Genomic DNA, 22,547 nt, shown 5'->3' with positions numbered 1-22,547 from the left:
CCTTACGGACAAACTTTGTCCGCGAAGGGGCTAAACCACCGAAGATCGGCTCTACACCATTAGAGCGAGACCAGCTGCGCTTGGCCCGCGACTGGAAAATGCTAGCTGACATTGGCCGGCAACTTGTGTTTCCTCCGGAGATCGCAACCACCACCCTAAGACCTGACATGGTGCTCTGGTCCCGTTCACTCAATAAGGTCTTCATCATTAAGCTCACAGTACCCTGGGAAAACTCAGTAGATGAGGCTTATGAGCGAAAACATCTGCGCTATGCTGATCTAGCTGCCGAAGCACGGCATCATGGCTGGAACACAGAAGTCCGACCAGTGGAGGTGGGCTGCATAGGTTTTGTGGCAACATCTACAACCAGACTGCTTAGAGACCTGGGAATTAAGGGCCAGAGCCAGCGTTCGGCAATCAAAGCTGTATCAGAGGCGGCAGAAGGCAGCAGTCAGTGGCTCTGGATGAAGAGGAAAGACCCCAGCTGGGCCCCGAAGTGAGAGGGCCAGGAGGTATGCGGTCAACAATGACTGACTCAGGGAGGAGGACGCCCCTGCCATGCATAGTCCCATGGGATGTTGGCTATCAACAACAAGGCAACTCCTATGACTAATTGGGAATGGGACGCAAGCGTAGGATTGATCACCCTGTCGCTGGCCGCCTTTGAGGAGGGTGTATAGTGTGAAAGGCCGAAACACCCTAGGAACCAAAGGTACACTACTGACGATGCGCTCCCCAAATTTCACCACGCTCACTGTTCATTAACTCTTGGAAGTGCTTGCACAAAGGATAGTAACATCTCATCCTGTGTTCTTGGAATCTAATGGACTGATATTTCTGGATTGTCCAGTATGGATGAATCAGTGTGTTTATTTGTGTCTGTGTGTGTAGCGTAGTGTTGTGTTGTCCTCTCGACAGACCTGCTATGAAGAAGTAGACTACAGCGTTTGAGCCTTCATCTGCGTCCACAGCTCCTGTCACGTTACCCACTACTGTCCCTGGAGTAGAGTGCTCTGCCACAGACAGAGTCTGGTACGGCAGGCTGCCTCGCTGAGAGACAGACAGACAGACAGACAGACAGACAGACAGACAGACAGACAGACAGACAGACAGACAGACACACAGACACACACACAGACACACACACAGACACACACACAGACACACAGACAGATAGATGAGCACACACACAGATACATGGCCCAGATGTAAGACAAAATCGTCACACATATGAAACAGAGACATTAGCCTTGTTTATACTTGGTTCTAACATGCATCTTCTGTCCTGATCATTTCCACTTTCATATTATGCCCACATTTTCAGACAGGTGTAGAAGATTAAAAGATGCATTGTGATCCGATTGTGATCATGTCTTCCAGACCAGGCACGCTTTGTATCTGGATGTCTTAGAGATTTAAAAAGGTGGTTTGATCACACAAAAGAAACATAATAATACTTATGGTATTATGGTAAGGTATCAAATGGTAAGGTATAAACCCAAAGTTATACTTATAGCTGAGGAGTCCAGGACTATGTTTCATTGCAATAAGATGAGTCTGAATTAGGGCAGACTGGCGGGAATCTTCCATGCATGAGACACCGCCCAGCTCCTTAACTCTCCTCCACTCACCGGGGGCTTAAAGAAGACAGGCTCGTTGTCATCAATGTCCAACAGCGCAACCTGTAAGGGCTGGGTGGTCTCATAAGGCACGGGCTGACCCAGGTCATAGGCCACAACAATCAGCTGAGGGACAGAACACAGTCCTTAAGTCAGACATAAACAATACACATACACACATTCCTGTCTGGGCTGAATCCTGACATGAAATCCGGCAGGCCTACATTAAACTTGAATGCATATCTCCCATTGACATGAAGGTACATGTATGATTCAAGTTGTCGCTAGCTACAAGTGCATATCTCAAGTTAGAATTGGGCCCAGTCACTCCACTCACACTGTGCAGGGCTTGCTTCTCTCGGTCCAGTTTGATGGCGGTGGTGATGACTCCTGTAATAGCATCAATGTGGAAGTTATCCCAGTCTCTGTTCCCAGCTCCTGTCTGGAGGAAGGCATAGCGCACCTCTCCATTCACCCCTTCATCCCCATCTGTCGCAAACACCTCATACACCAGCAGGCCTGGGGGCTGCTCCTACAAGGGGGAGGACAGACACATCATTGAGATTTTAGATATTCTGTTTGTATGCAACTGCAGAGAATTTTACAATAGCAATGTGTATGTGTAGTGGATCAACACATTCGTACAGTACATGCCCAAAAATAATTAATATGTTCTTCAATTATTACTATCCTGCTAGGGACCACTAACAAACATCATACTGTAGTGCCACCAACACACACACACACACACACACACACACACACACACACACACACACACACACACACACACACACACACACACACACACACACACACACACACACACACACACACACACACACACACACACACCTCCATGATGTGCATGATGGTGCCGTTGGCGGGCCTGACAAACATGGGCCTGTTGTCGTTGACGTCTATGATGATGATGTGTAAGGTGGCGGTGCCCCAGAGGGGTGGTCTTCCCTGGTCTGTAGCCACCACCGTCAAGTTAAAGTGCTCAAAGGACTGCAGCAGACGGAGAGAACGCACCAGACCTGTGTCAGCATCCAGAGAGAAGGCATCTGACAACACCATAGAGGAGGGAGAGAGAGAAAATAGTGAGAGAATGTAACCAACAGTTAATCAAAGGCAGGGAGAAATTGAGACAAAACATGTAAATGTTAAACAGTGGGCATACAGGATTTTGTTCTAGCCCAGCACTAACACACTTGATTCAACTAATCAATTGGTCATGAAGATCATAATATGTTGAATTAGAGGTGTTAATTGCTGGGCTGGAACAAAAGCCTCTCAGTGTGTGTGTGTGTGTGTGTGTGTGTGTGTGTGTGTGTGTGTGTGTGTGTGTGTGTGTGTGTGTGTGTGTGAGTGTAGGGCTCCAACCTGCCCCCGGGCCCTGCATGCTGTAAGAGAGCAGGCCGTTCTGCCCCTCGTCCAAGTCAGTGGCAGTCAGCGTGATCACAGACGTCCCACTGGGCTCGTTCTCAAATACACTGGTCTCAAAGGCCCGCTCTGAGAAACGCGGACGGAAGTCATTCACATCCAGAACGGTCACCAAGACCTGAGAGAGACAAAACAAATATTATGTGGTCCTGTGTAGATCAGTTAGTAAGAGTGTGGCTGGCGCAAGCAATACCAATGTTGTGGTGTCAGGCCCCACAGGGATCATAATAAACATACTACCAATGCTGTGATATATTTTGAATGTACACTACCATTCAAAAGTTTGGGGTCACTTAGAAATGTCCTTGTTAAAGTATATTAGAGTGTCTAGTTTGAGAAACAGATGCCTCACAAGTCCTCAACTGGCAGCTTCATTAAATAGTACCCGCAAAACACCAGTCTCAACGTCAACAGTGAAGAGGTGACTCCGGGATGCTGGCCTTCTAGGCAGAGTTGCAAAGAAAAAGCCATATCTCAGACTGGCCAATAAAAAGAAAAGATGAAGATGGGAAAAAGAACACAGACACTGGACAGAGGAACTCTGCCTAGAAGGCCAGCATCCCAGAGTCACCTCTTCACTGTTGACATTGAGACTGGTGTTTTGCGGGTACTATTTAATGAAGCTGCCAGTTGAGGACTTGTGAGGTGTCTGTTTCTCAAACTAGACACTCTAATGTACTTGTCCTCTTGCTCAGTTGTGCACCGGGGCCTCCCACTCCTCTTTCTATTCTGGTTAGAGACAGTTTGCACTATTCTGTGAAGGGAGTAGTACACAGCGTTGTATGAGACCTTCAGTTTCTTGGCAATTTCTCGCATGGAATATTTCTCAGAACAAGAATAGACTGACGAGTTTCAGAAGAAAGTTCTTTGTTTCTGGCCATTTTGAGCCTGTAATTGAACCCACAAATGCTGATGCTCCAGATACTCAACTAGCGTAAAGAAGGCCAGTTGTATTGCTTCTTTAATCAGCACAACAATTTTCAGCTGTGCTAACATAATTGGAAAGGGGGTTTCTAATGATAAATTAGCCTTTTAAAATTATAATCTTGGATTAGCTAACACAACGTGCCATTGGAACACAGGAGTGATGGTTGCTGATAATCGGCCTGTACGTCTATGTAGATATTTCATAAAAGACTTCCAGCTACAATAGTCATTTACAACATTAACAATGTCTACACTGCATTTCTGATCAATTTGATCTTATTTTAATGGACAAAAAAATGTGCTTTTCTTTCAAAAACAAGGACATTTCTAAGTGACCCTAAACTTTTGAATGGTAGTGTACAATTACATTCACATTTTAGTCATTTAACAGACACTCTTATCCAGAGTGACTTATTGTCAGTGCATTCAGATAAGTTTACTTATGTTCTACTACAGTATGAATCCCACCTGAACAGAGTTCTCTCGTCGGTTGTTGGGGCTGCCGCCAGGGTTGTCCCTAGCGATGGCTGTCAGGGTGAAGTGGTCTTTAGTCTCTCTGTCCAGTGGAGACAGAATGTAGATGTCACCCTGAGAAGAGAAGGAGGAGGAGAAATATCATTATTAATATAAAGTACAGTGAACGGGCCAGGAGGTGTAGTAAACTACGGAAGAGTATTAGGGGCAAGTGAAGTTAAACATTTAAATAAACAGTGATGGTGGTGGTATTTGGAAAAGTTTATTTTTGCATGATAGTACTTTAAATTGTCAACACTGAGAATAGTGGGAATATTTTGAGAATAAAGTCTGAATTACATTTTTAGAATAAAGTGGCAATATTTAGAGAATAAAGTGGCAATATTTAGAGAATAAACGTGACATTTTATATTGAGAATAAAGTCAATTTTTTAAAATGAAGTCACAGTTATATTTCAAGATTAAAGCAGGGCATTTGGTAAACTTCATGTTTCCCTGGCTCCCTGTTGCTGTGCTCACCACCATTGAAATGCCTGCAGATAGGTGACCCTGTGAATCTATACCTTATAATTGGCCTAATAACAAGGACATCCTTTCTCTTTTAGCACATAATAACCATATGATTATAAGTAGGCCTATTAGGACCTGGAAGAGGTTGTGCCACAGATTTGGTTGAGAAGGAGGAACCACACGGACTCAGATAAGATATATCATCCAAGTCTGTGTGGTTACATGCAGTACATAGGTATAGACAGGTCGGTTGTGTGTGTATGCAGGTGTGTGTGTGTGTGGGGGTGGGTCTAATACACTCGTTCAAACAGGTGTCACACACACGTACAATATCCTCAAACCAATACCATTCTAACGACCATCATGCATTGTCAGACTGTCAGACATACCGTTGTTGTTTTGACACATGCCACCTCTGGGCAGCCGAACGTTCTAGGCAGCTGAGCGTGATTCCGGACTGGTAAAAAGTGTCTGACAATGGGAGAGATCGTTTTGCATCGCCGGGTGCCATAGTTATGCCACATACTGTATGGTGCCACCAGTCTGCTTGCAGTTGTCAGTTATCGTCAGGTATGTGGATGATTTTATTCAGGAACGTTTCTTGGGCTACTTTGATGTGTCAAGTGGGCGAGATGCACAGTCTGTTTGACTTTGTGAATTATGAGATTTAATTTAACTTCATGGAGAAACTCATTGCCCAAACCTACAAGTCGCTCTGGATAAGAGCGTCTGCTAAATGACTTAAATGTAAATGTAAATGTACAATTAAGCACCTGTAATGGAATGGTGATCACCACTCCACTCCGCTACCATTGTTAACTCTCTCCTGACATGAACTATAGTCACGTCTCATGTGCCCACTCATCCACTGGCACGTTGAATGTTTCCTCTCCAAGCACTGTGAGTACCCCTACCCATTTTATCTCATTACTAGTCTGAAGAGAGAGAAAGAGAGAGAGATGAGTTTCTAATTGTTTTATTTTTTATATTGTTGATATTGATTTTGTTGATATTGTACTGCAGAGTCAATCACACACACAAACACAATCATATTATTACACATCAATGTTTTTACTCCTTGCTTGGACTAATTCATTATTAGCTCCCTTTTCTAACATTGTAGTGTTATTGTGTTATTGTTTTTTGTCTTCTCAGTCAAATCCTGTCTTGCCCTCAGTGGAAGAGTTGAGCTCTTCTCCAACACCATTCATCCACGATGAGCCTGTCCTGCACTGAAGCCTAATTATATGTGTTATTGTTTTTACCATCAAGGCTCCACCAGCTCGGACCAGCGTTTTAATGAATACTTTCAAGTGATATCCCAAAATAAATTATATTTAATATGAACATCTCAACCCCTGTCCTGCACTGAAGTCAAGCCTCTGAACACCTCAAATCATGCGTCATACCCTCATTCAATCACTGATCCATTCCCAACACTCTGTAAGTAGCCCTCTCATTCCCCATAATATTGTACTATACATGTATTTTTTTATTTAACTAGGCAAGTCAGTTAAGAACAAATTATTATTTACAATGACGGCCTACCCCGGCCACACCCTAACCCGGACAATGCTGAGCGCCACCCTATGGGACGCCAAATCACGGCCTGTTGTGATACAGCCTGGAATCGAACCAGGGTCTATAGTGATGCCACTAGCACTGAAATGCTATGCCTTAGACCGCTGCGCCACTTGGGAGTCTTTATTAAATGCTTTAGTTTAAAGTAATCCGTTTTGACGATTTTTGAAACACGCTTTGTCATCTCTGTGCATTCCATGCCTATATCGTGGATCTCCCATCCTCCTAAATGTTCAAGTCACAAACCTCCATTGGTATGTATAGGCACTCCGTTATTATTATTTATCTTCAGTGTGTACAGACAAACGGTTATTTTTAGCCTTCTGAACTCCTAATTCATTAGTTGTGTAATACGTCAACTTAGATGAGTTAGTTCAGAGTACAAGAGAGAGTGAAAATGAAAGAGAGGAGAGTGTTTTGTGTGTGTGTATGTGTGTCTGTGTTTGTGTGTGTGTATGTATGTGTGTTTGTGTGTGTGTATGTGTGTCTGTGTTTGTGTGTGTGTATGTATGTGTGTTTGTGTGTGTGTATGTGTGTCTGTGTTTGTGTGTGTGTATGTATGTGTGTTTGTACGTAAGTGCAGTGCTTGGATTGGACAGGTGCACACCGGTACTGAGTAACAGCACTCTACTGTTTGAGTACTGGTACTTCTTATAGAATATTGGCTTAAAAGTTCAGGCTCCTAAATATAAACAGTACTATCACTCAAAAATGAGTGTCAGCAACAATTTGTGAAGTGCATTGATACGTGAAGAAAAAAAAGTGAAGTCCACTTCATGCACTACAAAGTGTGTGTGTGTTTTAGAACTCACAGTGGAGGGAGTGATGCCAAACTTGCCCTCTCCATCTACTAGGCTGTACTCGATGACAGAGAAGAGGCCAGAGTCTGCATCTGTGGCTCTGACTCTCACTATGACCGTGCCCAAGTCAACATCCTCAAACACTGGCTTCTGCAAAGGGACATCAGCATACACACAGACACATACACAAACTGAACACCTTGATGTAATTGGCTCAGAACAGGGCAGCAAGGCTGGCCCTTGGATGTACACAGAGAGTTAAATTCATATTATGCTTGTCAATCTCTCCTGCCTCAAAGTGGAAGAGAGATTGACTTCATCACTACTTGTATTTGTGATAAGTATTGACATGTTGAATGCACCAAGCTGTCTGTTTGAATTACTGGCACACAGCTCGGACACCCACGCAAACTCCACAAGACATGCCAACAGAGGTCTCTTCACAGTCCCCAAGTCCAGAACCGACTATGGGAGGCGCACAGTACTACATAGAGCCATGACTACATGGAACTCTATTCCACATCAAGTAACTCATGCAAGCAGTAAAATTTGATGAAAAAAAAAACAGATAAAAATACACCTTATGGAAAAGCGGGACTGGGAAGCAAAACAGACATGTGGTAGTAGAGTAGGAGCCTGCGGGCACACACTTAATATGTTGTAAAATCTGTTGTAAATGTATTGTAATGTTTTTTAAAAAATTGTCTTAATTTTGCTGGACCCCAGGAAGATTAGCTGCTGCCTTAGCAGCATCTAATGGGATCCATAATAAATACAAATACAAATGTCACTTTGATGTCTTGACTAATCAAATTAAATCAACATTCATTTCACAAATACATGTTACAATGTATTTTACAGAAAACAAAAGAGGACAAAAAAGGGGATGGGGCAGACCATCACAATAGAAATGATATCAAGTGAGTACTACTAATGGTGAAGCATTTTGCAGTGTATGTTATGAATCAGTATTTTTGGTACCTGGTAAGAGGGTTGTGTAAAGATAGGGTTGTTATCATTGACATCTACTATACGCAGGTAGACAGGAAGCTCAGCCACTTTGGGTGGACTGCCGTGGTCCTGGGCTCTCACTGTGAAGTTCAGCCACTGCACCTGCTCAAAGTCCACTGTCCGGTTGGCTACGATCTTACCTGCACGACAACACAATGATTACCAGCACACTTCTCATCATAAATATACTAATAGAATGAATGATGTTTGCTTACAAAGGCTCATTACAGGCTTGGGCTCTATTATGTGTGTGTGTGTGTGTGGGTGCGGGTGTGTTTGTTTGTTTGTTTGTTTCAACTCTGGGTTCAATGTAAAACAGATTTTACATGATGCACAGTATGCTACATCCAATCATTTCATTCTGTTTCATTGTCATGGCAATTCTGAATGACCGATGCAAAGTTTGCAGAATGTTTGCATTTAGAATGTTTGGTTGATTAAAAAAAATATATATAGCTTCAATACCAAGCTATTCATTTTCATAATTCTATGAGGAATCAAAGCTCTGAGTAAATAAACCGCCTCTATCCCCCGTTCTACTAGCAAATTTACAGTCACTGGAGAAACTGGACAAGCTATGTTCGAGACATTACTATTAGCGGGACCTGAAGAACTGCAATATCCTATGTTTCTCAGAAACTTGGCTGAACAAGGACATGGATAATATACAACTAACTAGTTTTTCTATGCATCGGCAGGACAGAACAGCAGCGTCGGGTAAGGGGGTGGTGTGTGTCTCTTTGATAACCTCTTAAGAGGTGGCACTCCTAGTGGCTGATGATTTTAATTCAGGAAAACTGAAATCCATTTTACCTAATTTCTACCAGCATGTCACCTGTTCAACTACAGGCAACATCCACATTGAGCTAAAGGCTCAAGCTGCCACTTTCAAGGAGCGGGACACTAACCCGAACGCTTATGCCCTCTGATGAACCATCAAACAGGCAAAGCATCAATACAGGACTAAGATCGAATCCTACCACAACGGATGTGACACTCGTCGGGACATGACAGGGTTTACAAACTATCACGGATTACAGAGGGCAACTCAGCCGTGAGCTGCCCAGTGAAATGAGTCTACCAGACCAGCTAACCCTAACCCTATCCCTGACCCAGTCTGTAATATCTACTGTACATGTTTCAAGCAGACTACCCTAATCCATGTGCCCAAGAACGCCAAGGTAACCTGTCTAAATTACTATCACCCCATAGCACTCACATCTGTAGCCATGAAATGCTTTGAAAGGCTGGTCATGGCTCACATCAACACCATCATCCCAGACACCCTGGACCCACTCCAATTCGCATACCACCCCAAAAGACCCACAGATCACGCAAATTATATTGCACTCCACACTTCCCTTTCCCACTTGGACAAAAGGAACACATCAATTAAAATTATATTAATTGATTACAGCTCAGCATTCAGCACCATAGTGCCGTCCAAGCTCATTACTAACCCTGGGATGAACACCTCCCTCTGCAACTGGATCGTCAACAACATATCCTTCATGCTGACCCTCCAGACAGGGGCACCTCAGGGGTGCATGCCCCCCTCCTGTATTCCCTGTTTACCCGTGAATGCATCGCCGCGTACTACTCCAATACCGTCATTAAGATTGCCAATGTCACGACAGTGGTAGGCCTGATCACTGTCAATGATGAGACAGCCTAAATGCAGGTGGTCAGAGACATGGCAGTGTGGTGCCAGGACAACAACCTCTCCCTCAATTGTCACGCCCCAATTCACATCAACGGGGCTGAAGTGGAACAGGTTGAGACCTTCAAATTCCTCGGTTTCCTCATCACTTACGACCTATCATAGTCCAAACACACCAACAGAGTCGGAAAGATGGCACAACAATGCCTATTCCCCCTCAGGAGCCTGAAAAGATTTGTCATGGGCCCTCAGATCCTCAAATTTCTACATATACACCATTGAGAGCATCTTGACTGGCTGCATCACCACTTGGTATGGCAACTGCTTGGCATCCGACTGCAAGGCGCTTCAGAGGGTAGTGCATATGGCCCAGTATATCACTTGGGCTGAGCTCCCTGCCATCTAGTACCTCTATACCAGGCCAGAGGTATAGAGGTACAGAGGAAGGCCCTAAAAATTGTCAAAGACTCCAGCCACCCAAGTCATAGACCAGGGGTCTCCAACCCTGTTCCTGGAGAGCTACCGTTTTGTAGGTTTTCACTCCAATCCTAATCTAGCGTTCATAATTCTAATAATTAGGTGGTTGATAAGAATAATCAGGTTAGTTTCAACTGCGGTTAGAACAGAATCCCACAGTAGGGTAGTTCTCCAGGAATAGGGTTGGAGAACCCTGTCGTAGACAATTGTCTCTGTTACCGCACAACAAGCGGTACCAATACACCATGTCTGGAACCAACAGGACCCTGAACAGCCATAAGACTGCTAAATAGTTAGTTAAATTGTTAACCAAATAGCTACCCGGACTACCTGCATTGACCATTTTTGTACCAACATTTTTGACTCATCACATAAAGTATGCTGCTGGTACTGTTTACTATCTGTCTCTTTATTCCTAGTTATATGTACATATCTACCTCAATTACCTCGTAATCTTGCACATCACCTCATACTGATACCCCTTATCATTACACATTGTGTATCTATTATTACTTTTATTATGAAGTGTTTTACTTTTCTATTAATTTTCTATTTTCTTTCTCTGCATTGCTGGTAAGTGTCCGTAATTAAGCAATTCACTGATTGTTGTTTACAAAGCGTGTGGCAAATTGAATATCACAACACATCTGGGTGCATTTCTGTGAATTTCAACTCTGCCACTGTTAGTGGGTTCAATATGAAATTGATTTTACATGATACACAGTAGCTACTGTAAATACACAGACCATAGATAAGTGTTTCTTTTTCTGTAGTGTATTGGCTACATTCAAAGCCATTAATTAGAGATGGAGGATTCTGCGCTATATTTTCTTTATATGACTCTACAAAATGATATGGCAGCCATATTAACAGTACATGCCGGGGTATATGAATACTATAGTACTACTAATACTATAGTATATGAAGGGTTTATTTTTTAATTAGTTAATTTCATCTTGTAGGCTATACATTCACAGCTAAAAGCTGAGTTGCATAGGCCTGCAGATAACAAGAAAACATTGAAGTAGACAACAATTAGGTAGACAAAACAAAGACATTGATTTTGATGGTGATGAAGCCAGCTTCGGAGAGTTCCTTCACAACATGTCGGAGACTGGTGCTTCTGGCAACTCACTAGAGTTAGATGAGTTGATGATGGTGAAGCCAGATATCGTGGAATATTACAGAATTAGTCATGCTACCCAGTGTTTTACTTTTTAAAGAATTGTCTCTTGTGATATGCTAATGCTTTCTCTAACCTGATACAAACTTGTCTTTGTGGGACTTAGTCATAAGACTGGGCGTATAGCTAAGGTCATTCATGTGACATCCCATGGGTTTGCTATCTACAGAAAGTCACATGTATGGAAACTTGCAGAAAGAAGCACACACAAAAAAATCTGCACAGACAACTAATTGATTTTTACACACTATCTGTTGACTGCCGTAAATGCAAAGAGGATGTGCTTCTCTATAAAAGCTGAAAAGCGACAGTTTGTTGGGCATTAACTGCGCAACTGTTGAAGTGCATAGCTAACTGCTCCATTTTTGCAGTTAGCTATTATTAGAAAACCCTTTTGCAACTATGTTAGCACAGCTGAAAATTGTTGTGCTGATTAAAGAAGCAATAAAACTGTCCGTCTTCAGACATCAACAAGATGTTGATGTCGAGACTGGTGTTTTGAGGATACTATTTTATTGAAGCTGCCAGTTGAGGACTTGTGAGGTGTCTGCTTCTCAAACTAGACACTATAATGTACATGCCCTCTTGCTCAGTTGTGCACCAAGGCCTCCCCACCCCTCTTTCAATTCTGGTTAGAGACAGTATGCGCTGTTCTCTGAAGGGAGTAGTACACAGCGCTGCTTCTCTAATCTGGACAACAGTTTTCAGCTGTGCTAACATAATTGCAAAAGGGTTTTAAAATGATCAATTAGCCTTTTAAAATGATAAACTTGGATTAGCTAACACATCGTGCCATTGGAACAAAGGAGTGATGGTTGCTGATAATGGGCATCTGTACGCCTATGTAGATATTCCATATAAAATCAGTCATTTCCAGCTACAATAGTCATTTGCAACATTAACAATGTCTACACTGTATTTTTGATCAATTTGATGTTATTTTAATGGACAAAAAATGTGCTTTTCTTTCAAAAACATGGACCTTTCTAAATCACCCCAAACTTTTGAACGGTAGTGTAGCTAGAGCAAATCCCCTTATTGTATGGGACACTTTCAAATGTGCATTTAGAGACAGGTAGATACCAATAAAAACTATACCATAGAGGCACAGATTAAGTTAGAGGAAAAACAAAAATAACTGATGGAACTTATTCAAGAAAGATTTTGTGTAAGTTATTATAAAAATAAAGAAACTGGATGGAATATGGGTGAAAATGCAGCAAATTATTTTCTTATCATTAACATAGATTTGCTACCATAAATAACTCCCAAAAACGTGTTAGAAATGACAGAGTCCTCCACGATTCACCAAATTATAATTTGAAAGAGAAAGAAAAGGACTTTAAGCACATGTTTTCATTTTAGTCTTCTCCATCTCCACTAACTGAAGTTAATTGTAAAGATATTGTTCTTAATAGTGTATAATTGACAGCTGTACAGAAATACTCATGTGAAGGCCAAATTACAGAGGAACTTCTTGATGCAATTAAATACTTTAAGTTCGGGAAAATTCCAGGGCTGGATGGCATACTAGTTTAGGTATATCAAATATTTGTCCATGTACCCAGAGTTCCGTTATTAGCATATTTATACCACTACTATACAAATGTTACACTATCAGATACTCAGTAAGAAGGTCTGATTTCACTATTATTAAAACAGGACCCAGGTGGAAAATATAAAGCTCCAGTCCGCCTAAAGGACTGGAGGCCCCTTACACCTCAGATGCAAAAATGTGATGTAAAAATTATAGTAAAATGCATAGCGCATAGACTTACAAAAGTATTGTCGGATGTTATTCATCCTTATCAGACAAGTGTTTTCACATGGGATGATACATTGGAGATAATATAAGAGAAGTACTGGAAACAATAGACCCCTATGGAAATTTTGGGAAACCGGGCCTAGTGTGTCAGTGTGTCAGAAACCGGGCCTAGTGTCAGGGTGTTTCTGTTTCACCTGTCTTTCTGCTTGTCTCCACCCCCCACCAGATGTCTCCCATTTGTCCCTATTATGTCCTGTGTATTTATACCTGCGTTTTCAGTTGCCAGTTCATCTTATCCCGTCAAGTCCTACCAGCGTGTTCCCCTGTTTTCTGTGCTCTAGTTTTGGTTTTTCTTAGTCTTCCAGTTCTGATCCTTGCCTGACTTGACCTACCGCCTGTGGTCCAGCCCAGTATTTTCTCATTTTGTCTGTCATAGTTGAAGTGTACCTATGATGAAAATTACAGGCCTCTCTCATCTTTTTAAGTGGGAGAACTTGCACAACTGGTGGCTGACTAAATACTTTTTGCCCCACTGTATACATACCTATTGTCACACCCTGACCATAGTTTGCTTTGTATGTTCCTGTCTCTGTGTTTTGCACCAGATAGGACTGTTTTAAGTTTTCACACGTTTGTTGTTTTGTTAGTTTATTCGTGTACAGTTTCTTTATGAAAGTACAATGAATAACAACCACGCTGCATTTTGGTCCGCCTCTACTTCACCACAGTAAAACCCTTACACCTATATAGACATACATACACACACATACCTACAGTGCCTTGCGAAAGTATTCGGCCCCCTAGAACTTTGCGACCTTTTGCCACATTTCAGGCTTCAAACATAAAGATATAAAACTGTATTTTTTTGTGAAGAATCAACAACAAGTGGGACACAATCATGAAGTGGAACGACATTTATTGGATATTTCAAACTTTTTTAACAAATCAAAAACTGAAAAAGTGGGCATTCAAAATTATTCAGCCCCTTAACTTTCAGTGCAGCAAACTCTCTCCAGAAGTTCAGTGAGGATCTCTGAATGATCCAATGTTGACCTAAATGACTAATGATGATAAATACAATTCACCTGTGTGTAATCAAGTCTCTGTATAAATGCACCTGCACTGTGATAGTCTCAGAGGTCCGTTAAAAGCGCAGACAGCATCATGAAGAACAAGGAACACACCAGGCAGGTCCGAGATACTGTTGTGAAGAAGTTTAAAGCCGGATTTGGATACAAAAAGATTTCCCAAGCTTTAAACATCCCAAGGAGCACTGTGCAAGCGATAATATTGCAATGGGAGTATCAGACCACTGCAAATCTACCAAGACCTGGCCGTCCCTCTAAACTTTCAGCTCATACAAGGAGAAGACTGATCAGAGATGCAGCCAAGAGGCCCATGATCACTCTGGATGAACTGCAGAGATCTACAGCTGAGGTGGGAGACTCTGTCCATAGGACAACAATCAGTCGTATATTGCACAAATCTGGCCTTTATGGAAGAGTGGCAAGAAGAAAGCCATTTCTTAAAGATATCCATAAAAAGTGTTGTTTAAAGTTTGCCACAAGCCACCTGGGAGACACACCAAACATGTGGAAGAAGGTGCTCTGGTCAGATGAAACCAAAATTGAACTTTTTGGCAACAATGCAAAACGTTATGTTTGGCGTAAAAGCAACACAGCTCATCACCCTGAACACACCATCCCCACTGTCAAACATGGTGGTGGCAGCATCATGGTTTGGGCCTGCTTTTCTTCAGCAGGGACAGGGAAGATGGTTAAAACTGATGGGAAGATGGATGGAGCCAAATACAGGACCATTCTGGAAGAAAACCTGATGGAGTCTGCAAAAGACCTGAGACTGAGACGGAGTTTGTCTTCCAACAAGACAATGATCCAAAACATAAAGCAAAATCTACAATGGAATGGTTCAAAAATAAAAAATAATCCAGGTGTTAGAATGGCCAAGTCAAAGTCCAGACCTGAATCCAATCGAGAATCTGTGGAAAGAACTGAAAACTGCTGTTCACAAATGCTCTCCATCCAACCTCACTGAGCTCGAGCTGTTTTGCAAGGAGGAATGGGAAAAAATGTCAGTCTCTCGATGTGCAAAACTGATAGAGACATACCCCAAGTGACTTACAGCTGTAATCGCAGCAAAAGGTGGCGCTACAAAGTATTAACTTAAGGGGGTTGAATAATTTTGCACGCCCAATTTTTCAGTTTTTGAATTGTTAAAAAAATTTGAAATATCTAATAAATGTCGTTCCACTTCATGATTGTGTCCCACTTGTTGTTGATTCTTCACAAAAAAATACAGTTTTATATCTTTATGTTTGAAGCCTGAAATGTGGCAAAAGGTCGCAAAGTTCAAAGGGGCTGAATACTTTCGCAAGGCACTGTATATAGACATACTTTTTTTAGAATATCGCTTTATTATTCCCCGCAAACCCTACCACTCTTCCCCAATTGGGAGTAAACTGATAAACAATAACACTTAGGCTTCTACCTTCAGTTTATACATATTATACACATTTTACAGACAATATATTTTATGATAATTATATTTTGTTTGTTTTTAGTCCTTCCTCTATTTCTGATGTCCATCCAGTTTGATTTCTTTTTGTAACTGTTTCTGAACCTATATGAATTTTACAGACCCCGTATGTTTTACATTGGTTATCTTGTTATTTGTCTAACCCTTCAGCTCCTCCCAAACTATCTCTCAACATCATCCGTTTTGGATTTCTATTTGCCATATATTTTTCAACTGTGCAGTGATGCTTCACAAAAGTATTGAACCTTTCTATTCTCATAGCTTCTACAGATTGTAAATTAAAAACAAACATTTTTGCTAAAATAATTATTATATTATTGATTGATTGCATTCGTGGTATCAACTTCCGTAGTCTCGGTTAAAAACCGTTTCCCGCTGCCACTCATCTCCTCAGCTTTCGAGCGACTCCAGGGGAAATCATCTTCAACAAGTTGGACCTTTGGAACGCCTACCATCTGGTTCAGATACGGGAAGGAGATGAGTGGAAGACTTATTTTAACACGGTTACCAGGCACTATGAGTACCTGGTGATTCTGTTCGGACTGATCAACACTCCCACAGTGTTCCATGCCCTGGTCAATGATGTGCTCTGAGACATGTTTAATCGATTTGTGTTTGTTTACCTCGACAACAACCTCATTTATTCCAGGTCAGCTCAAGAGCACGTCCTTCATGTTCGCCAGGTCCTCCAGCGTCTCCTGGAGAACCAGACTTTCGTGAAGGTGTAGAAATGTGAGTTCCATCGCTCACTGCAGAGAATATTCAGATGGACCCTGACAAGGTGAGAGTGGTGATGGAATGGCCTCCACCCACATCGAGTGCAATTGCAACGTTTCCTGGGGTTTGTCGATTTCCACCGTCGTTTCGTTTGGGGTTACAGCACCCTTGATTCCCCCTTGTCTGCACTCACCTCTCCCAAGGTTCCGTTCATATGGTCTTACTCGATGTCAAGATGGCGTTGGAGTGGAGGCACTGGTTAGAAGGGGTGGAACAACCATTCTTGGTGTGGATGGACATAAGAACCTGGAATATCTCCGCACTGCCAAGCGCCTCAATTCCAGACAGGCGAGATGGGCCCTGTTATTTACTTGTTTCCATTTAATTTAATCTCCTTACCGCCCGGGGTCCAAGAATGTGAAGCCTGTACAGCCCCACTACTACACCATCGGATCCAGAGACCATCCTCCCTACACTTCTTGTCTCGCGACTGCTATCATCTGGGGTATCGAGAGTCTGGTCCGCAAGGCACAACCAGATGTTTATCCTGGACTCTGCCTCTGCTCCTGTTCTGGAATGAGCACATTCCTTGAAACTCACCCGTCATACTGGCTCCTGTCGGACCTTGGCTTTCATCCAACAACGTTTTTGGTGGCCCACCATGGTTCCTGATGTCTCTGTGTTCGTTGCCAACTGTACTGTGTGTGCACAGAACAAGACTCCGCAGAAAGCTCCGGCTGACCTCCTCTGGCAACACTACCATCTGTACGGTGGTGGACAGGTTTTCCAAAGCTGCCTATATTATTCCCCTTCCTAAGTTGCCCTCAGCTAAGGAGACGGCCCAGCTCATGGTGCAGAACGTCATCCAGATCCATGGACTTCCGGTTTACATGATCTCCGATGGCAAGTCCTCAGTTCTCGTCCCGGTTTTGGAAGGTCTTCTGGAAGGTCACCTTCATTGGGTCGTCGGCCAGCTTGTCCTCTGGTTCATCTCCAGTCTAACGGCCAGTCGGAGCAAGCCAATCAGGACCTGGAGACGACTCTTCTTTGCCTCGTCTCCACCAATCCCACCACCTGGAACCAGCAACTTGTTTGGGTGGAATATGCCCGCAACATCCTTCCCTGTACTGCTACAGGTCTCTCACCCTTTGAGAGTTCCCTGGGATATCAGCCCCCGCTTTTCCAAGAGAAAGAGGTCAGCATAGCCTCTGCCCAGATAATAATCCATTGCTGTTGCGGTATCTGGAAGAGAGCCCGGGTCGCTCTTCTCAAGACCACCACCAGGTATCGACAATAGGCAGACTTCCACCAGACCCCAGCTCCCTGTTACCATCTTGGGATCTTCCCCTCCGGGTGGAGTCCATAAAAATGTTCCCCCCGTATTATCGGACCTTTCCCTATCGCTAAGATCCTTAGGTCCTCTGCTGTTCGCCTTCTGTTGCCCCGCACTCTCCGTATACATCCCACTTTCCATGTATCTAGTAATAACCCCTGTCTCACAGCCATTTGTCCCCATTATCTCCTGTATATTTATACCAGCATTTTCTGTTTGTCTGTTGCCAGTTCGTCTTGTCCCATCAAGTTCTACCAGCGTGTGCCCGTGTTTCCTGTGCTCTAGTTTTTGGTTTTCTTGCCTGCCTTGACATAGCGATTGTCCTGTACCAGCCTGATTCTGACTTGGAATAAATCTATGTATAGTAAACCCAGTTGTACAATAGTTATTAATGGGTACTTCTCAGAAAGTATAAAACTATCAAGAGGAGTGAAACAAGGTTTTCCTCTATCAGCATATCTATTTATTATGGCTGTTAGAGCCGATTTGGACATATTTGTATAAAAGACTGAACATACTGAGCTCAATGTATATTTGTGTAAATATATGAAATATTAATGTACATGATGAAATATTAGGTACGTACCTTTATGATTTAGATTTTCCTGAATGAGATATATTCATTTGTTAGTGTAACTCAGTTTTTGTCCACCCCCCTCTTGCCCATTCATTGTAAGTGTGTTAGGATAAAGGCAGGAAGTTGGGCCTTCGGGGGAGGGAGTCCTTGCTAGATGCAGGAGCGGTATAGTTTTTTGACCATACAGACATACAGACAGGTCATAATATGTATAATATGTATTTATATGTATTTATAATATGTACATAATATGTATTTTCCATATCAAGTATTCTATGCTTTAAGTTGATTGGGGAATCATTTATTTGTTAGATATAAGAAGAATAAACATTTTTGTTGCACCATATCCTTGGATGTCATTGAATGTTTGGCCGTTTGGAAACCTTGAGTGTGGACTATATGCGTACCAAACAACCCCGCTTCAGGCTTGGGCAGTGGCTATGGTAAAGATGAAAGGAAGCCACTACAATGGCCATTGAAATGTTAGCTATTGAAATTAGATACAATACTAATATCAAGGGGATAGAAATCCAGGGCTTAAAAACAAAGGTGTCATTGTACGCTGACGACTCATGTTTTCTTTTATATCCATACTTTGGATCCCTGCACAGCCTCATAGAGGATCTAGATAATTCCTCTAACCTCTCTGGATTACAACTGAGCCGAATTGTACCATAATACGTATTGGATCGAAGAAGAAGCAAATCTAATCACATTTTATTGGTCACATACACATGGTTAGCAGATGTTATTGCCAGTGTAGCGAAATGCTTGTGATTTTAGTTCCAAAAGTGCAGCAATATCTAACAATTCCACAACAAATAGCTAATGGAATAAGGAATGGAATAAGAATAAAAAATATATAAATATATGGATGAGCAATGACAGAGCAGCATAGTCTAAGATGCAATATAGAGTATAGAATACAGTATAGTCAAGTGAGATGAGTAATGCAAAATATGTAAAAATGGTTAAAGTGACAGTATTTAGGTGACTAGTGTTCCATTTATTAAAGTGGACGATTATTTCAAGTCTGCATGTAGGCAGCAGCCTCTTTCTGCTAGTGATGGCTGTTTAACAGTCTGATGGCCTTGAGATAGAAGCTGTTTTTCAGTCTCTCGGGCCCAGCGTTCATGCACCTGTACTGGCCCCGCCTTCTGGATGGTAGCGGGGTGAACAGGCAGTGACTCAGGTGATTGTTGTCCTTGATGATCTTTTTGGCCTTCCTGTGACATCGGGTGCTGTAGGTGTCCTGGAGGGCAGGTTGTTTGCCCCATTGATGCGTTGTGCTGACCGCACCACCCTCTGGAGAGCCCTGCGGTTGTGGGCGGTTCAGTTGCCGTACCAGGTGGTTATATATATTATTATTTTTTAGTTCACCTTTATTTAACCTCTTCAACCTATGGGGGCGCTATGTCATTATTGGATTAAAAAAAACGTGCCCGTTTTAAGCGCAATATTTTGTCATGAAAAGATGCTCGACTATGCATATAATTGGCAGATTTGGAAAGAAAACACTGACGTTTTCAAAACTGCAAAGATATTATCTGTGAGTGCCACGGAACTCATGCTACAGGTGAAACCAAGAGGAAACTCAAACAGGAAATGAGCATAATTTTTGAAGCTCTGTTTCTCTATCGTCTCCTTGTATGGCTGTGAATGTGCTGTGAACGAGCTTATGCTCTCTGCCGTTCATCCAAGATGTCTGCAGCATTGTGACGTATTTGTAGGCATATCATTGGAAGATTGACCATAAAGAGACTACATTTACCAGGGGTCTGCCCGGTGTCCTGTGTCGAAATTATTGCGTAATCTCTAGGTCCATGTGCGTTCCATTTCTTCAGAAGAGAAAGTCAACTGCCACGATGGATTTATCGTCGATAGATATGTGAAAAACACCTTGAGGATTGATTCTAAATATCGGTTTGCCATGTTTCTGTCGATATTATGGAGTTAATTTGGAAAAAAGTTAGCGTTTTATTGACTTAATTTTCGTTTTTTTTCTTACCCAAACGTGATGGAGAAAACGGAGCGATTTGTCAACACAAATAATATTTTTGTAAAAACTGAACATTTGCAATCTAACAGAGTCTCCTCATTGAAAACATCTGAAGTTCTTCAAAGTTCTTCAAAGGTAAATGATTTTATTTGAATGTTTTTCTGTTTTTTGTGAAAATGTTGCTTGCTGAATGTCAGGCATGTCAGGCATAATACTATGCTAGGCTATCAATAGTGTTACACAAATGCTTATTTTGCAATGGTTGAGAAGCATATTTTTGAAAACCTGAGATGATGGTGTTGTTAACAAAAGGCTAAGCTTGAGAGCAAATAGATTTATTTCATTTCATTTCATTTGCGATTTTCATGAATGTTAACATTGCGGATAGATTTACACAATCCTGGATACAGGTTTCTTTCGTAGCTAAACGCGACGCAGAAAACGGAGCGATTTGTCCTAAACAAATAATATTTTTGTAAAAACTGAACATTTGCTATCTAACTGAGAGTCTCATTGAAAACATCTGAAGTTCTTCAAAGGTAAATTATTTTTAGTTGAATGTTTTTCTGTTTTTTTGTGAAAATGTTGCCTGATGAATGCTAACGCTAAATGCTACGCTAGCTATCAATAGTGTTACACAAATGCTTGTTTTGCAATGGTTGAGAAGCATATTTTGAAAATCTGAGATGACAGTGTTGTTAACAAAAATCTAAGTTTGAGAGCTAGCATATTGATTTCATTTCATTTGCGATTTTCATGAATAGTTAACGTTGCGTTATGGTAATGAGCTTGAGGCTGTATTCATATACCTGCTGGAGCACGTGCTGCAGGTGGGTGATGCTATGGTGACCAGCGAGCTGAGATAAGGGGGGACTTTACCTAGCAGGGTTTTGCAGATGACCTGGAGCCAGTGGTTTTGGCGACGAGTATGAAGCGAGGGCCAGCCAACGAGAGCGTACAGGTTGCAGTGGTGGGTAGTATATGGGGCTTTGGTGACAAAATGTATGGATGGCACTGTGATAGACTGCATCCAATTTGTTGAGTAGGGTGTTGGAGAAAACATTATACCAAAAGGCCAAAATCTATTGTTGAGGTTGCTTGGTGTTTGGACTAAGGTTGTACAATTTCTGTTGTTCCGGTTACATAGTAAATCAAATGTGTGTGTCTTAAAAAGTTATGATGTGCCATTTTTGATTGAGATTTGTGTGTGTGTGTGTGTTATACCAGTTGATGGGTCCTCCAGTCTGAGGTAGTCCCCTCTGGGCAGGTGTAGCAGCTGGTAGATGACCTGTCCATTAGGGCCTTTGTCTGGGTCCACAGCTGACACGGACAGCAGAGTGGTGCCTGGCTGAGCGCCTTCCAGAATCTTCTCTGAGAAGTTGGCCACTCCAAAGGGTCTGAACCGCGGGGCGTTGTCATTCACATCCAGCACGTTCACTATCAGTCTCGCTGTTAATGGTTGAGCGGTAATTGAGAGGGTTATTATTGTAATGAGACAGGACAGATTAAGAGCATTGTCGTTTAACCTATTTTGAGTCTATTGTACTGATTGAGGTTTGTTTGTAAGGTAAGTATGCTTGGTTTTATCATGAGCTGCAGTAAGTCAATTCCTATCGACTTCTGTTAGTTTGACAAAGTGTTGAATATTGAGAGACATATAGAGCCACAAAAAGGTGATGAAAAACCAAACAATTGTTAAAAAAAAATAGAATTAGGGTGATTTTAGATGAAGACTCACCATTAGGTACGCTGACTGACATGTCAATGACATCACTGGCGTTGTCATGCACCGACACAAGAATCTCAAAGGTGGCCACCAGCTCTCTGTTGAGTGGGTTACGCACAAACACAGCACCTGTGGGAACACACATGCCCAGGCACACATTCACAGTTCACATATACAAGCATACAC

At 42.2% G+C, this 22,547-nt stretch overlaps 1 protein-coding gene across 1 annotated transcript in view; it reads right to left on the bottom strand.

The window, feature by feature from the left end:
- LOC118363666 (cadherin-23-like) overlaps window positions 1-22,547 on the bottom strand; it is a 544,503-nt gene that overhangs the window by 34,281 nt on the left and 487,675 nt on the right. The window contains exons 47-56 of the mRNA XM_052486131.1: window positions 22,374-22,490; window positions 21,860-22,084; window positions 8,339-8,508; window positions 7,370-7,507; window positions 4,461-4,580; window positions 3,006-3,183; window positions 2,475-2,686; window positions 1,957-2,151; window positions 1,632-1,745; window positions 921-1,050 (exon numbers count right to left, since the gene is read on the bottom strand). Coding sequence (XP_052342091.1) covers window positions 921-1,050; window positions 1,632-1,745; window positions 1,957-2,151; window positions 2,475-2,686; window positions 3,006-3,183; window positions 4,461-4,580; window positions 7,370-7,507; window positions 8,339-8,508; window positions 21,860-22,084; window positions 22,374-22,490 — 1,599 coding nt within the window. The remainder of the gene's footprint in view (window positions 1-920; window positions 1,051-1,631; window positions 1,746-1,956; window positions 2,152-2,474; window positions 2,687-3,005; window positions 3,184-4,460; window positions 4,581-7,369; window positions 7,508-8,338; window positions 8,509-21,859; window positions 22,085-22,373; window positions 22,491-22,547) is intronic.

This window comes from Oncorhynchus keta, chromosome 3, assembly GCF_023373465.1.
Source record: "Oncorhynchus keta strain PuntledgeMale-10-30-2019 chromosome 3, Oket_V2, whole genome shotgun sequence".
Lineage (NCBI taxonomy): Eukaryota > Metazoa > Chordata > Actinopteri > Salmoniformes > Salmonidae > Oncorhynchus > Oncorhynchus keta.
The sequence above is the reverse complement of the archived record's forward strand: the minus strand, read 5'-3'. Positions and strand labels throughout refer to the sequence as shown.